Raw genomic sequence first — 15,786 nt, forward strand, 5'->3', positions numbered from 1 at the left:
GGCAAGAAAGATCTCCCCTAAACAACCCAACATTACGCTTCAAGGACCTTAAGAAACAAACAAAAACTTAGAGTCTGCAGAAGGAAGGACATAATAAGGATTGAATAATAAAAATGATTCAACACATGAAAATTAGTTAAAGTGATATACCGCATTGATTGAATGAAGGATAATAAGAACGATTATCTCAATAGAGGCAGAAAAAGCATTTGACAAAATTCAAAACTCTTTTGTGCTAAAAACTCAACAAACTTGGTATAGAAGGCATGTAACTTAACATAATAAAGGTCATATATTGTCAACTAATATCATACTCAATGATGAGGAACTGAAAACTTCTCTCTAAGGTTGGAAATAAGACAAGATGCTTACTCTCACCCCTTCTATTTCATCTAATACTGGAAGTTCTGGCCAGACTAGTTAGGTAAGAAAAAGCAGTAAGAAGGACCCAGATCAGAAAGGAAGAAGTAAAATTATCTGTTTGCAGATGATATGATCATATATGTAGAAAACCCTAAACACTCCAGCAAAAAGTATTAGAACTAATAAATTCAGGAAAGTTTGTAGGATACAACATAGGGAAAAAAAGTTGCCTTTCTATACATACTATCTATAGAAGAAATTAAGAAAACAATCCCATTTATAATAGCATAAAAATAAGTAAAATATTTAGGAATAAAATACACCAAAATCAACTCATAATGCACTAAAGACTTAAACCTAAGGGCTGAAACCACAAAACTCCAAAAGGAAACCATAGGAGAAGAACTTTTAAACATTGGCCTTGGCAATGATTTCTTGGAAATGACACCAAAAAGTCAAGTAGACTACATCAAACTAAAAAGCATTTACACAACAGAGGAAGGGAACAGTAGAATGAAAAGATAGCCTATGAAGTGGGGGAATAAATTTTTCAACCCCAGGTCTGATAAGGGATTAATATCAACAGTATTTGAGAAACTCCTACACTTGTGTAGCAAAAATACAAACAAATGCAAATAAACCAATTAAAAAATTATCCGACTTAAATAGACATTTCTCCCAAGAAGACAGACCGATGGCCAGTAGGTAAATGAAAAGATGCTCAACATCACGAGTCATCGAGGAAATGCAAATCAAAACCACTGTGGGCCATTATCTTACACCAGTTGGATGGCTGTTATTTAAAAACAAAACAAAAAAAAGATAAACATACGTTTTCAAGAAGGTAGAGAATTTGGGACTATTGTACACAGCTGGTGGGATTGTAAAATGGTGCATCCGCTATGGGAAACAGCATGGAGGTTCCCCAATAAATTAAAGACAGAAGGGTCCATGCTCCAGCAATCTTACTCCAGGTTGCTTATCCTGATGAACTGGACTCAGAATCTGGATAAGGCAGGCACTCCCACGTTAACTGCAACAGTGTTCACAGCAGTCAGGTGCGGAAGAGACCTGTATGTCTACCGATGGAAGAACAGGTGAAGGAAACGTGGTGTGTATGTGTGTACAATGAGATACTGTTCAGTGAGAGAAGGCCTGTCATATGCAAAGGGAAGAAAGACCCTGAAGACCGTTGTTAGATGTGAAATAAGCTGCAATTCATGGGGTCGCAAAGAGTCGGACACGACTGAGCGACTGAACTGAACTGAACTGAACTGAAGCCAGTCATAGATGGACAAACACCACGTGAGTCTTCTTATATGAGGTCTCTAAAGGAGTCAAACTCCTTAGAGCAGAGAGCAGAGGGGTGGTTGCTAGGGGTAGGGGTCAGCCGGGGGAGCCATGGAGGTGCTGATCAGAAGCTAAGATGTTTCTTTTTTGCCTGATGCGTGCGTTCTGGAGATCTGCTGTTGTGCATATTAACGAACAGTTAACGAGGCTGTGTTGTACGTGTGAAAACTGGAGAAGGTAGATCTCATCTTGTTGGACTCTACAATAAAAAAGAGAAGTAAAATGATAAGATGTTAGCACAATGAAAGCAATTTTATTAATCAGAGAATTAATATAACAAAGAAATTCTCTATTAAAATGTTAGCCAGGATGGTGCACGTATGGGTGTGAGTCCTGGAGTTGCTAGGGGACCCCGTAAGCAGCTTAAACATCTAGAATCAAAGTACTGGCTCTCAATGTGAAAGATCTTTGCTGCATCCCCAACACAGAGCCCTCCAGGCTCCGTCCTGTCCTCGATCTTCCTGCCATCCCTGGGGAGAATGCAGGCACCCTGAGTTCCCAGGGAAGAGACCAAGTGAGTTCCTCCCCAGCCCCCGTCCTGCCGTGACCCTGCCTGGCTGCATGGCCTCTGTCACGTGACTCACTTAGCTTTCTAGGCTGTAAGATAAAGGGGTTGAGTGGAAGCTTGCAAGAGCCTTCCAAGCCTGAAGTTCAATAATTCCTGTTATATATATATATACATGATGATCTCTGTAGGGAAAAGCTCAGGCTCCTCGGATAGGAAGGAGGACTTCTCATGATTCATTTTAATTGATCTGGCTCTGACGGGTGCATCTGTCATGTTTCCTGGCAGGTCACAGACTTCAGGCCTCCTGCCAGGAAAGTTCCGTGGATAGCCCCATTCAAGGGAGGGGCCGGGGAAGGCAGGCAGGGATGGAGGGAGTTGTTCTTGGCTGGACAAGTGGGAGCCGGGGCTTTTCCGCGTGCCAGGGTCCAAGTATGCTGTGGGTTCCGCCTGCTGTGGCTGGGCCGACAGTGGGCACACAACGTGCTTCTGCACCAGGGCCCTCTCTGAACTCACCTTTCACCCCGGCCCTTCCTGAGAGAGCGGCCGCACCTTCTTCTGAATTATCCAGTGTCAACTCTAAAGTCCAAACTGGGAGCTAGTCTGTTTTCCCTAAAAGGACAGTTCCAAGTGTGTTTTCAAATGCTTCCTTCCAAAATACCTTTTTGGTAGTCTTTTTTTCATTTAGGATAAGAAGAGACAGCCATCCTGGCAGATACTCAGACACGTTATTAACACGCTAAAATGCTTCCTTCTTGTTTGATTAGTAGTTGCTGTCTCAGCTCAGCTCACCCAGGACTGTCTCCTCCTCTCTGGCCTTCAACTGAAGGACCCCTTCCTGGCACAGAGGGAGCCTCCAAAAGCCAGCTCGAGCCCTGGCTGAGCAGACCAATGGGCACTCCTGACACTCGGATTGTCTTTCTTTCTTTTTTTTTTTAATTCAAAGTGTTTTTGAGGTCGTCTCTGGAATCCCTGACATTGATCACTGTTTGAAAATGACTGCTCGCGTGCTCTGTGTGATTTCAGTGAAGCAAGGTGAGACGGCCCCAGGGAAGTCTGAGCCCCTCAGTGAAGTCATCTCTGGGTCTTCATGAAGGCTCCACCAGTCAGTGCGGTGGGCTCTCTCAACATCACCTGTCCTTTTGCTCCAAGTAGGCTGAGTTGAGCAAGTCAACAGAGACTTTTGATTTGCAATGTAAATGATGCCATTAAGAGAGAATGTGTCCAATTCCTCCCTATCCGTTGCTGCTGATTCACACATCAGAGCTGGGTTTGGCAGTTTTTCACCTAGGACCTTTGACTCTGCAAAAGAAGCGGCCAGGAGGTCAAGTGTAAACCTAAACCGTGACCGTGATCCATGAAGGGCAGGAATATGGTAACAGAAAGAAATAATCATCAACCCACGTGATTGGGTTCCTTGTGTATAAAATAATAATTATTTTTGAATGTTTAAAGAATAATAAACATATCAGCTGCTCACAAGATCAGGCCCAAGCAGCCCTCAAAATGGCTAAGGCCAGCTCTGGGGGTCACCACCCTGAGGTCACTCCATGGGGTCACCTCCGGCCACCTGGCTCTTTCTTTGCTGTTGTGAATCTCACGTGTCGGAGCCTGCCCGCTAAGTGTCACTGCTGAGGCCACCACTCTGGATATTTACGACAGCATGTTTCAGTTTCTCAAGATGTACACAACCTATTTTCTACACAGTCTTTTTATAGAATTTTTTTTTTCTCAAATGTGTTCAGGTTTGGGACCACATTGGCATTCTGATCGAGCCAGCTCCACCGAGAAAATAAAAAAAAATACAAGTCAGATATATTCATCCTCTTACAATTACTTACCTATCACCCGGAGCCAAATACACCCTGAGAAGACTTTTTCCTTGAGTCTTGTGTGCCGCGTGCATGATTCAGAACCCGCCTCCATACAGAGCAAGCTTCAGAGCGAGGATCCGGGGTCTCTGTTCCTGAATTTCATGCAAGTACAGACAGCGCTGCCCCATGGGACCGAGCAGCATGTCCTGGTTCTTTTTTTTTTCCTCCCATACCTGTCATATTTTGAGTGCAAAAGGAGAAATCAAAGGCAGACTCTCTCCCCAAAAGAGGGGGAGAAATGTGCTCATTTACCCAGCTCTTCAGTTATTTATCAAAGCGCGCTCCACGCAGCAGCCCAGGAGCCCCGTCTCCCTGTGCCTTTCTCACCTCGATTTACACTTTGTTTATTCCATACAGCACCCTGGAGCTGCAGTCGCTGGGATGTGGCCAGAACACTTGGGCTTGCAGGAGATCTTTATCTGCCAGGCTGGGCCTGGGGTATTTGTCATGCAGAGATTCCCTTTGGGGGTATTTTTGGAGACTTGGAAAAATTGTGTGTTTCCCGTTAAAACAGTGGGCGGACTCTGTTTGACGGGGTGATGGAAATTTTGGCTCTTGCCTACCCTTGTGTATACGAAGATTTTCCCAGAATTAGACGATGTTTAACATTTAACGTCCCGGATTTCTGAACACTCGTGATCCTCAAGAGATCTTCCAGACACCCTGGGGGAAGGTTGCTCAGAAGGCAGAAGCCAGCCCCTCCCTGAGACAGAGCGGTCTGGTTCCCAAAAAATGAGCTCCATGTTTTGTCATGAGAAAAAAGACTCCCGGTGGGGTTTTAAGAATTGTGGAGTGGTAACCAGGAATTTTGGACCCAAATTTGAGCAAACTCCAGAAGATAGTGAAGGACAGAAGAGGCTGGAGGGCTACAGCCCATGGGGGTCCCAAAGAGTCAGACGTAACTTAATGACCGAAAAACAACAAATAACAAACCAGGAGTTTGGCAGAGGTGACCAGAGGTGAAAGAGTCCCACTGTGACCCGATAATTAGCGTGTTCGTCCTTTGTCTCAAAAGGATACAAACAGAAAAATAAGTCCTCTTTTTCTTAAAGTCTACAGTTCAAGAGTCACCTTGATCCCCATTGATTCCAAGCCTGATTTCATCATTAAATTTGAACAAGAGATGCTCCAGGGGAAATCCATAATGCAAATGCCAGAACAAGAAAAAAAAAAAAAATAAAAAGATGAATACTAAAGAACTGCATCCAGCCCTCTCTCATCTTGAGGACCATTGGTTCTCCAAGGCTAAACTCGGGGACCTCATTGTGGCTGAGGCTCATCACTGGTACCCGGCCAGCCTGTCCTGCGTTAATAGGAGGAGTAACCATTGGAGATGATCACTGTAACAATTACAGTGAATTTGGAGACACCATTGTTCTTGGAACATACTTTTCCAATCCCTGCGTTCACAACCACTTGTTACTATCCTATCCTCTCCTGCCAACCTGGAGCAGCAAAGACTGTCGGGGACAGAGTCCTCTGTGAAACTGCAGTTGTGCTCTGTCACCAGCATCTGTTCTCTGAAACTGGCTCTGGCATTTTTTTAGACATAATACAAGAGAAATGACACCTGAGAGACAGAATATAATAGCATTTTTGAGAGAATGCTTTGCCTCAGTTACATGCCTTTCAGAAACAATAAGCTTTGGGGGAAGTGATGAAAATCACATTATATTAGAACTTTAGTCAAAGTATTTATTTAGTAGAGGTTAATAAGATTTTTTTAATAAGATTTTAGTAGTATTCAGATTCCTTGTTGAATGTCACGTTTTGTGTGTATGTCCACTCAGTACAAATCTCAGAATACATTTCATTTAGGCCACTTATGAGGATTATATGTTTTGTTAAGGATCTTCATTTATAATAGCCAAACTCATTTAATGGCTCTCTTTTCTGAAATCTGTATTAGCTGAGTTCTAAGGAAAGCTAAATTATTTATTGTATCCATTCCGTTTCCAGATTATGTAAAAATATTAGTAATATTAATTAACTCTGGGTAAATTACAAGTCTTAATAACATAATGTTGCAAATAATTCATTCAAGCATTTAACTCTTATGCAGTCTTCTATTATGTGTTGGAAAGAAATGATATAAATTATAATGGAGTGAAATAAAAATAAATCAGAAATTATGAAATTAAAGATAAGAAGGCAGGAATTTTAAAAGACCTCTTACTGGATAACCCTGCCTCTAAATTTAATTATGTCATCTCACATAAGGCCAACACCCCCTTTTTTTGGAAATGAGGTTTCCAGCATCTTCTTTCCAGGCATGTGTGGGGAAGAAGAGGGTCTCCCAGCTCCTTCCCTCTGCTGGCTTCTTGTCACTGCAGGTTCTCTGGAAGCTCACCCTCATCACCCCCAGCCCTCAGGAGTTTAGGTCCAGCAAGGTTTAGGAGCCACTGCCCGGGGGAGGCAAAATGGCAGCAAAAAAATGAAAAAAAAAAAAACAACTGAGATTTTTGAGTTAGCAGTCGAAAGCAGAGCCCTCGAAAGGTATAATACCAACATTTCCCAAAAAGTAATTGAAATAGAAAAGAAAAATAAACAGGTTTGGAACCTGAAAGAAGCCGGTTTCTACTTTCTGAGGGACACATCTTGGAACGTTAGAGAAAATGACAGGCCCCTGTCCGCTTCAGCTGTGTGTCTGTCTGTTTTGTTTGGCTGTGCAGCCAAGTCTTAGTCCCGGACCAGGGATTGAACCCAGGACCACAGCAGTGCAAGCCATTATAACCACTGGATCGCTAGGGAGCTCCCAGCGCCTGGGTGATTGTTAGAGCAGACAGATAAGGGAGCGCTGTGGACAGCCAGCATCCTTTCTTTAACGGAGGGTTGGTGAGTGCCACTCCCCTGGAAAGATGCCGTGACAAGCAAGCAGGGAGTGGGGGACATGGCCGAGGTTTCAGAATCCCAGACCCGGGTTCCCATCCTGCCCCGCTATTTCCAGTGGACAGCATGCTGGTTTAGGGCAGTCTGCAGTCTCTTTGTCTGTAAAACAGTTCAGGATGGCCCCCACCTGGGAGAGGGTGGTGCTAATGAGGTGGGAATGTAGGAGAAATCTTTGTACCTTCTGCTCAGTTTTGCTATCAAATATAAGGTCTATTAAATTTTTTTTTAAAGTTCAGTTTTTAAAATTGAAGGAGGCATGGTTGCCATCTCACAAAATGATGCTGAGAATCAGCGAGGCTCTTTCCATGAGGCTTGTCTTGTAGTTGTACTTAGTAAATGTCAGCTAATACTGTAATATTCATTACTAGTCATGGGGCAATAGTATTTGAGAAGGTTTCTCAAAAGTTGTTTTTAAGCAAATACTATTGCCCTGTGAGTCATAATGAATATTATAATCTGATGCTTAAAAAAATTATATCTGGACAAGATAGGTGAGATATAAGATAAAGGAGTTATTTAAATAAGCATTTCTGGGGACTTCCCTTGCAGTCCAGTGGTTAAGAATCCACCTTCCAATGCAGGGGACACAAGTTTGATCCCTGATCAGGAAACTAAGATCCCACATGCCATAGGGCAATTACGCCTACATGCTCAACTGCTGAACCTGGGCGCCGCAGCTGCAACGAAAGATCCCTCATGAAGCGATGAAGACCCCACCTGCCTCCACTAAGACCCAACGGAACCAAATAAATAAATATTAAAGATAAATAAACAAGCATTTTCCGATCACATCATTAGTCAAAAAAAACCAAAGTGCTTTCTGTTTTCACAGCTTCATATTCTGAGGTCTAGCATTGCTTTCTTTGATTGCAGTCGTTCAGAAGGTTACAGAAATCACTCAACATTATTTACAGAGGTTCCAAATAGTAAACTGTTTTTCAAATGATGTTGCAGACAGAGAGGGCCCAAGAGACCATCTGCCCTATCTGCCTTCACTTTATCAACTCTTGTTCATTATCTACAAAGTGAGATGCCCAGTGTCCCATCTACCAGCCCTGCTCTTTCCAAATCTGGGTACCCACTGGCAGCTCACGGCTCTTATGTGTGTGATGTGACTGTCTATTTGTGAAATGGCGTTTATTGTCTGTAACAGACAAAGCATGACTGCAGGCCCTGTACTAGATGGATTTTTTTAACAGCTTTACTTAAATTTGCAATACTATCCACTTCTTAAACTACAGGCTGGACACATTCAAAATCGTTGCCTGTGGGTGAGAAATGGATATATATTCTCCAGATCCTAGCCTTCAAAATCATAGTGATCTGTGTAGTTTTGTTTTGTCCACCGAAGCCCATTTCAGAGTCCTTTTTTTTTTAAAAAAATTGTTGAATAATGCATTTCTTTATTCAAGGTCAACACAAGATCAAGTTCATTCCAGAGATGGTCGGTCCCATATTGGAAATGACGCTGATTCCAGAGACAGAGCTTCGCAAAGCCACCATCCCCATCTTCTTCGACATGATGCAGTGTGAATTCCACTCCACCAGAAGCTTCCAGATGGTAAGGACGTGGGTGTGCATAAGTGGCTTGGACACAAGCCACTTCCTCAAGGTGCTATGGTGTGTCCTCTCGAGAAGGACTCATAGATTGTTCTGCAGTTACACGTGGTGAATATGGAGAACACTTCCCTACATCTTGAGAAGAGTCCTAGGCTTTCGTTGTGGAGGAAGCCTGTCGTTCTTAAGGAGGACTGCTCTCAGCTTTACGGAGCATTGTTCTTTGGTTTTAGCTTTCAGTTACTTTTATCTGGATTTACTTACACACTAAAATTGGGTAAAACTCTTTCACCCTCCTTCAAAGGTGCAGTAGAGGGTTTGATCAGACCTTACTGTTAATTTCTGACTGGCTGCTTCGTGCTGAGTTACCTCATTTTTAAGTCTAAAGTCTTTGCCTTTCTTCTTCTAAGTGTGTGCCTTGGTGTTTTCACCTGTGCAGTGAGACAGATGAAATTCCTGAAGGTATATGTAGGGGCTATCCTGGTGCTCCAGACTTCATGCCTCCACTGCAGCAGGCGCAGGCTCCGTCCCTGTCAGGGAACTCAGAGCTGCATGCCCAAGGCCATAAATTTTCGGTCAAGGATCCTTAGCCATTTGTTCATTTTATATTATCCCCTGTTTGTACCTTCACGGACAGGTGATAAGACACCCTGAAAGTAAAATCAGGGAGAAAAAAAAAATCTCTTTGCTAAAGTAATCTGGTCTTGTGAATTGGGAAATGATCAATTTCCTTTTCCGTTGGGACAGCTCAGATTTTCTACTGACCTATCTCAGCCTCCCTGGGGGTTAGGGCGCGTGGCTGCCCCAGGGCATATCATCCTTCCCAAATCTGCTGCTTCCCCAGGACCCTCGTTCCTGCCAGGCTCCTGGTCATCTGGTTCATGTGTCCCGTTCCACCGGCCTGGCCTTGGCTTGCTCTCTTGGCCTCGCTGGTGGGTTGAGATGGCTTATGGTTCTTCCTCTGTCTCAGCCGCAGGGTCCATCAGCTCCCCTTGACCCCATTCCAGGCTCTCCTGGACCACAGCATCTGTCTCTCCACTCGCCGTATCTTTTCAGACTCCTCTCTGTTCTCGGTTCAGCTCTTGTCCTGCAGCGGCCCCTCTCTTGAAGCACAGGGCATGCCCTCTCTTCCTTGTCGGTGACGTTGGGGAATATGTGTAGCTGACACATACACAGAACAGCAGGGCACAGCCGCCCTCCCCTGCCCCCCTCCCCCCGCCCAATCCAGGGAGCTTCTAGGACAGGGCTGGCTGACTGCTGTCTAATCTGCCACCAATTCAATTATCTAACCTTATTAGTCACATCAACAAGGCTTAAATTGGCTCTGCGTTCATAGCAGATGTGCAAACCAAATGGAGTGAGGGGAAGGCATGAAGGTTTTTCATCTTTACAAAACTTTACTGTTTTGAACATATGACGGAGCCTCTCTTTTGAGAGGTTGCTGTAGCTTTCAGAATGGGGCTGTAAAGAGTTGTTTCACACTCTTACAGTGACAGTGGAGAAGCGACCTGCTGCATTCAGAAGAAATACCTGCCATTTCACTCAAGTTTAAACTGCCTCACACCATCACTGGAATTTCAAAAACATGTCTTACATGTTGGTTTTTTTTAAAAGTTCCCCAGGGCTGTTGCTCCTAGGTCTCCAGCGGTAGTGGAGAGCATTTCATTAGAATGTTCTAATACATACAGTTCCCCAAGAGTCTGCTTCTTCCTTGTCTCCATTTCTGCAAGAAGGAGCATGAATCTTCTTTCAAAATAAGTATCCCCTTTTCTGTGTCCTGGGTGTTGCTCATCCTGTCTCCCCAATGTTCGTGCACTGGGGGGTCTGGCATGGAGGTGGGATAGGGTGGCCTGGAGTTATGGGTTCACATGCCCTCCTGGTAGCCTGGGACCCTCTCAATGGCTGCAGGCAATTCCTGACCTTAATACCATTGGCTCTGGGCAGGTCCTAACAGGTACACTTGATCTGATCTGTCGTGGAAGAGCTTGGACAAGACAGGAGCATCTGAACTAGGAGGCTCACATATGTACCAAGTGGCCTTGCATTCTAGAAATCCTTCCCACCTAGAAATAATCTGCTTCATGTCGGCAGGCAGGCTTTCCTGATGGCTCAGGGATAAAGAATCTGCCAGCAATGCAGGAGACATGGGTTTGATCCCTGGGTCAGGAAGATCCCCTGGAGGAGGGCATGGCAACCGACTTCCCAGGTGGCGCTCGTAGTAAAGAACCCACCTGCCAATGCAGATGTGAGAGACACAGGTTCAATCCCTGAGTCAGGAAGATTCCCTGAAGGAGGAAATGGCAGCCCACTCCAGTATTCATGCCTGAAGAATCCCATGGACAGAGGAGCCTGGCGGGCTACAGTCTGGGGTTGCAAAGATGAGCCTTAACTAACCTCTCCCCTATCTCCCCGAGAAAAAGTGTGAAAGTGAAAGTGTTAGTCGCTCAGTCGTGTCCAACTCTTTGGGACCCCATGGACTGTAGCCCACCAGACTCCTCTATCCATGGGATTCTCCAGGCAAGAATTCAGGAGTGGCTTGCCATTTCTTTCTCCAGGGGATCTTCCCAACCCAGGGACTGAACCCAGGTCTCTCACATTGCAGGCGGATTCTTTACTGTCTGAGCCACCAGACCCTGCTCCCCAACTGAGTCCATTCTGAGCCTCAGCCTCACTAGATTTGGATTCAGAAGGAAAGCGTACCTTTTTAATTCTCCCTTGGCACCTTTTTGTGAAGAATTCCATTCCTTCTATCTTTGGAAAATACAGAACTAACAGCTAAGAATTGTAGCAAACGGCCATGTGGGCTCTCAACCATTAATAAAAATGGGATGGAAAAGACTCCACAGCAAAATAGTGTTTTCGGTCACAGAGCTATTTTCTGTTCTCTTCCTGAGGGTCAGCAAAACGCTCCAAGACTTCCAGAAATTCCTATTTAGTTGTAAAAAATTATAACATGAGTAATCTTTGTGTCCTAAATGTTGCAAATTCCTGTTTGATTAATCTCTTCTTGCTGCCCAGGCTGGTTACCTTAAGCAAATAATTGAATAACCAAGTGGGTGCTGGCAGCTTCTGCCTCTTGGTGGCAAAGCCAGTGTCGTTTGCACTGTAATATGAATGTGAATGTGTTCGGTGGTGATTTTTTGTTTATTCTTCAGTTCTTTGGGGTTTTGCTGATTGCTTTGTTCTTGCTTTCATTTAAAAAATAATACTTAATTCTGTTGTTTTGGATGCTTAGAGGGGAGATTTGACCCCCAAATTAGGCTTTCGTTTCACTGAACCCCAGACTCAAAAGTGGTCCAAGAGGTCAGGGACACTAACACCCTGGCCTCTGCGAGTTCTGATGACACTGAATCGTATTAATATTATAAAAGCTTTCCAGAACAGATGCGTGAGTGTGTGCATACTAAGTCGCTTTGGTCTTATCTGACTCTTTGTGAACCCTGGACTGTAGCCCACCAGGCTTTTCTGTCCATTGGATTCCCCAGGTGAGAATACTGGCTGCTACTGCTGCTAAGTCACGACCCTGTGCGACCCCATAGGCGGCAGCCACCAGGCTTCTCTGTCCCTGGGATTCTCCAGGCAAGAATACTGGAGTGGGTTACTATTTCCTACTCCAGGGGATCTTCCCAACCCAGGGATCGAACCCACGTCTCTTGCATCTCCTGCACTGGCAGGCGGGTTCTTTATCACCAGCACCACCTGGGAAGCCCAAAGATCTGCTGGTGCTGCTGCTGCTGCTGCTAAGTCGCTTCAGTCGTGTCTGACTCTGTGCGACCCCATAGATGGCAGCCCACCAGGCTCCCCTGTCCCTGGGATTCTCCAGGCAAGAACACTGGAGGGGGTTGCTACTTCTTTCTCCAAAGCATGAAAGTGGAAAGTGAAAGTGAAGTGGCTCAGTCGTCTCCGACTCTTTGCGACCCCATGGACCGCAGCCCACCAGGCTCCTCCGCCCATGGGATTTTCCAGGCAAGAGTACTGGAGTGGGGTGCCATTGCCTTCTCTGAAAGATCTGCCTAGACTCCCATAATCCCCTTTAACCCACAGGACTTATGTGCAGGCTTGCTCCTGGGGTTCACTGTCAATGAAGACAGCCCCAAAGGCAGCCCCTGGTCTGTGCTGTGGAGCAGAGGGGCACAGCTGCACCTGTCTGAGGTGTCGCCAGCTGCAGCCACGCAGCGGACAATCCCCTGCCAGGCTACTGCAGGTCTGGGCCTTGACTATAGGTTCCTGGGTGTTTCATAGAAGCTTCAAGGTCACTGAGCTGCCTGCTTGTTAGACCTAGAGGGATGTGGGGACTTTATTGATAGGATGTGGGCTGTGGAGTGCCAGAGACTAATTAAGTGTGTAATTAAGTTTACAGAGCGGTTAGGCCAGGGGAATGGAACATACGTCAAAATAGTGGTGTGTCTGAGCACAGGATTGAAGGCTGAGTGATAGATCTGGGGGGGCGTCAGTTACTTTTCAGGTGTCAACCTGTAAGCACGGAGCCCCAAGGGTGTGGGAGAGCAGGGCGCTCTCTGCTAAGCCTATGCCTTCCTCTTGGCCATGTGATCCACAGTTAACTGACTTTCACCCACCCTACCCCATCCTTCTAGTCATGCTAAAGAGAAGGACGTGGTTCTGCAACGCTGTTGGCTTAGACAGTTCCATCTGGGGGCACAGAACAGAAGAGAATCTAATTTCTGGAGCTCTCTAACACCAGGGGATGGTCTAAAACCTTGGTCATACCTCCAGGATCTTGTGAGATGCTTTGCTCTAAAAAACACAAATTAGGACAAAGTGCAGCCAGACAGGCAGGCCCAGGAGATATTGTGGGTTTGGTTCCAGACCACCAAGATGAAGGGAAATCTCAACAAAGTGAATCGCATGAATTTTTTGGTTTCCTAGTTTGTATAAAAGTTGCGTTTGCACTATACGGCAGTCTCTTAAATGTGCAATGCCATTATATCTAAAAAAGCAATGATCATACCTTAATTAAAAACAATTTATTGCTAAAAAAGTAAATTTTATTGCTAAAAAATGCTAACCATCATGTGAGCCTTCAGTGAGTCTTAAAGGCTGGTGGAGGATTTGGAATATTGCAAGAATTACCAAAATGTGACACAGAGAAGTGAACAAATGCTATTTGATCAATGGCATGGAGAGACATGCTCAAGGCACAAACCTTCAGTCAGTGAAAATGCAGTATCTGCGAAGCGCAGTAAAGCAACGTGCGGTAAGAAGAAGCCTGCCTGCACTCAGGTTTTCTTGAAGGGTCAAAGAACGTTTTGCTAATGTGCTTCGCTTCCCGCGGTCCTAGAGCTCACCTTTCTCTCTGCTATTGACCCATGTGGTGAGTTACCGGTTCCAACCTTCCATCCTGGTCCTGCCTTGCTCTGACATAACCCCAGATCTCATCTATAAACGTGTCCCTGGGTACCTGGAGAATGCAAGCCTGGTTTTATACATTTATAAATGTAGTATAGCAAGAATGGTAGGTCTAACCCCCAACAGCCATGATGCATCCCAAACCAAGGAGAGCTGGCTTTTTGATTATCCTGTCCTGAGACCTTTCATTCTGTGTTCTCTTAAGTTAGAGCCAGTAACTCACGGTTCATGTTGGCACTGAGCGCTGAAAGCAATGGTTCTTTCTAAGTTACTTGAGTCGATGTTAATATCATACACTACTCCTCCGAGCATAGCTCCCTTCAGCCTCCACTGTGTTCAACTTAACAGCAAGCCTCTGAAAAGCCTGATGTTTGTGCGTGGCCTCTTACGTTTCGTATTCTCGTAGGGCCACGGTATCGGGTGCTTAGAGACGCTCTGTTCAATATTTTAAGTTGGACACCCTGTGGATATTTCTGTAGCGATATTAGCGTTTCAGAAAAGAGGGGATAATATAATGATTCTGCTCATCACATGAGTGAGCCTCTGTGACCTTCCGAGCAACACAGTAAACCCTCACTAATTTTATCCCAAGCATAGAGAATCCTGTTTCAAATTACCAGACAGCATGCCTTTACAAGTAAGATAATAAACATGATTCTTAGAAAACCAGCCCTGCTCTTTCAGCAAACGTACTTTCTCCAGTTTATTTGGACAGGATTATTTAATCCTGGTGATGATAACCGTTCACAGCACAGGAGCGAACGGATGCTGGTATATTCGGTGAAAATTGACGAAGGCCCTGGAATTTGAGGCTAAGCTGCAGATCTGTGGAATTGAATCCTCGCTGATAAATGGAACAGGGTCTCCAGTGTTTGTGCAAATTACAGAGTTTAGACTGGAGGTTAGTGAAATTAGAATCAGCTGTGTTCTTCTGATTTCCTTATCATTCATCCACTCTTTTTAGAAAACATTGAATTCATCAGTCAAAATTTGATAAGCAGCCTACTTAGGGAGCTGGAGCTTCCTCTGTTGCCCTTGTTTTGTGGCAACGAGGTTTGTGGAGAAGCAGAGAAAACATGCCATTTCCAGAAAGGAGACTCTAAATTCAAATACTTTCTGATTAACTAGTGATGAGCAATTTGAAATGCTGATATGTGTTTGCCTGTGTTAGGATAAGGTATGTTTTTCTTCACTCTCTAAGCCTTCTTTGTTGTATGCTCCTTAAACATGTGTGGAATCAAATCGTGTGTTTTAATTAAATTTAGACTTACTTTACCTCACGATGGCTTCTTCTGAAGAATCAGCACTCACCACTTAATCGTTGGCATCCCCGTCATGGTGCCATCATGGAAGATGGGGCTGCCTTGAAATGCAAACTTCTGATCCAGTAGCAAGCCATTTCTCTTGTGCTAGTCTCCAGAAAGAACCACCTTTTGCAGAGGTTTTTTTTTTTTTCCTGTAAAGAGAAGAGTAATAGTGGGTTAGTATCCAAGTTGTTATTATATAGTAAAAGTCATTCTCCCGAGACCTCAGGTGAACCAAAAAAAATGCAACTCATTCTCTCTTCTTCAGTAGAAAGAACCACCTTTTTTTCTCTGTTCCTAAAATCTCTGAACTTCTTAAGCCCAACAGAATCAAAGAGGGTGTTTACTGGGGGGCGGAGGGGGGGGGTGGAGACAATGGAGCAGATCAAGAAAAGAATTGCAGGGATTTACTGAAGTCCCAGTTTTTGTGATGTTGCTAAGTCCTTGATGTCAAGCAAGAATCAATACTTCTCTCCAGTCCTGTTTTAAGCCTTTGTTTCATCCATAGCATGATAAAATTGTGACTTCAGGCAGCATGTCCCGATCAAGGTCGTGCTTTGAGGCTGCTCCTTGAGTC

At 44.7% G+C, this 15,786-nt stretch overlaps 1 protein-coding gene across 4 annotated transcripts in view; it reads left to right on the forward strand.

Annotated features, from left to right (window-relative positions):
- DOCK1 (dedicator of cytokinesis 1) overlaps positions 1–15,786 on the forward strand; it is a 556,998-nt gene that overhangs the window by 459,283 nt on the left and 81,929 nt on the right. For all 4 annotated transcript variants that reach the window (XM_070781087.1, XM_070781089.1, XM_070781088.1 and 1 more), the window contains one exon: positions 8,394–8,542. In XM_070781087.1, the coding sequence (XP_070637188.1) occupies positions 8,394–8,542 (149 nt within the window). The remainder of the gene's footprint in view (positions 1–8,393; positions 8,543–15,786) is intronic.

Source organism: Bos indicus, chromosome 26 (assembly GCF_029378745.1).
Source record: "Bos indicus isolate NIAB-ARS_2022 breed Sahiwal x Tharparkar chromosome 26, NIAB-ARS_B.indTharparkar_mat_pri_1.0, whole genome shotgun sequence".
Classification (NCBI taxonomy): domain Eukaryota; kingdom Metazoa; phylum Chordata; class Mammalia; order Artiodactyla; family Bovidae; genus Bos; species Bos indicus.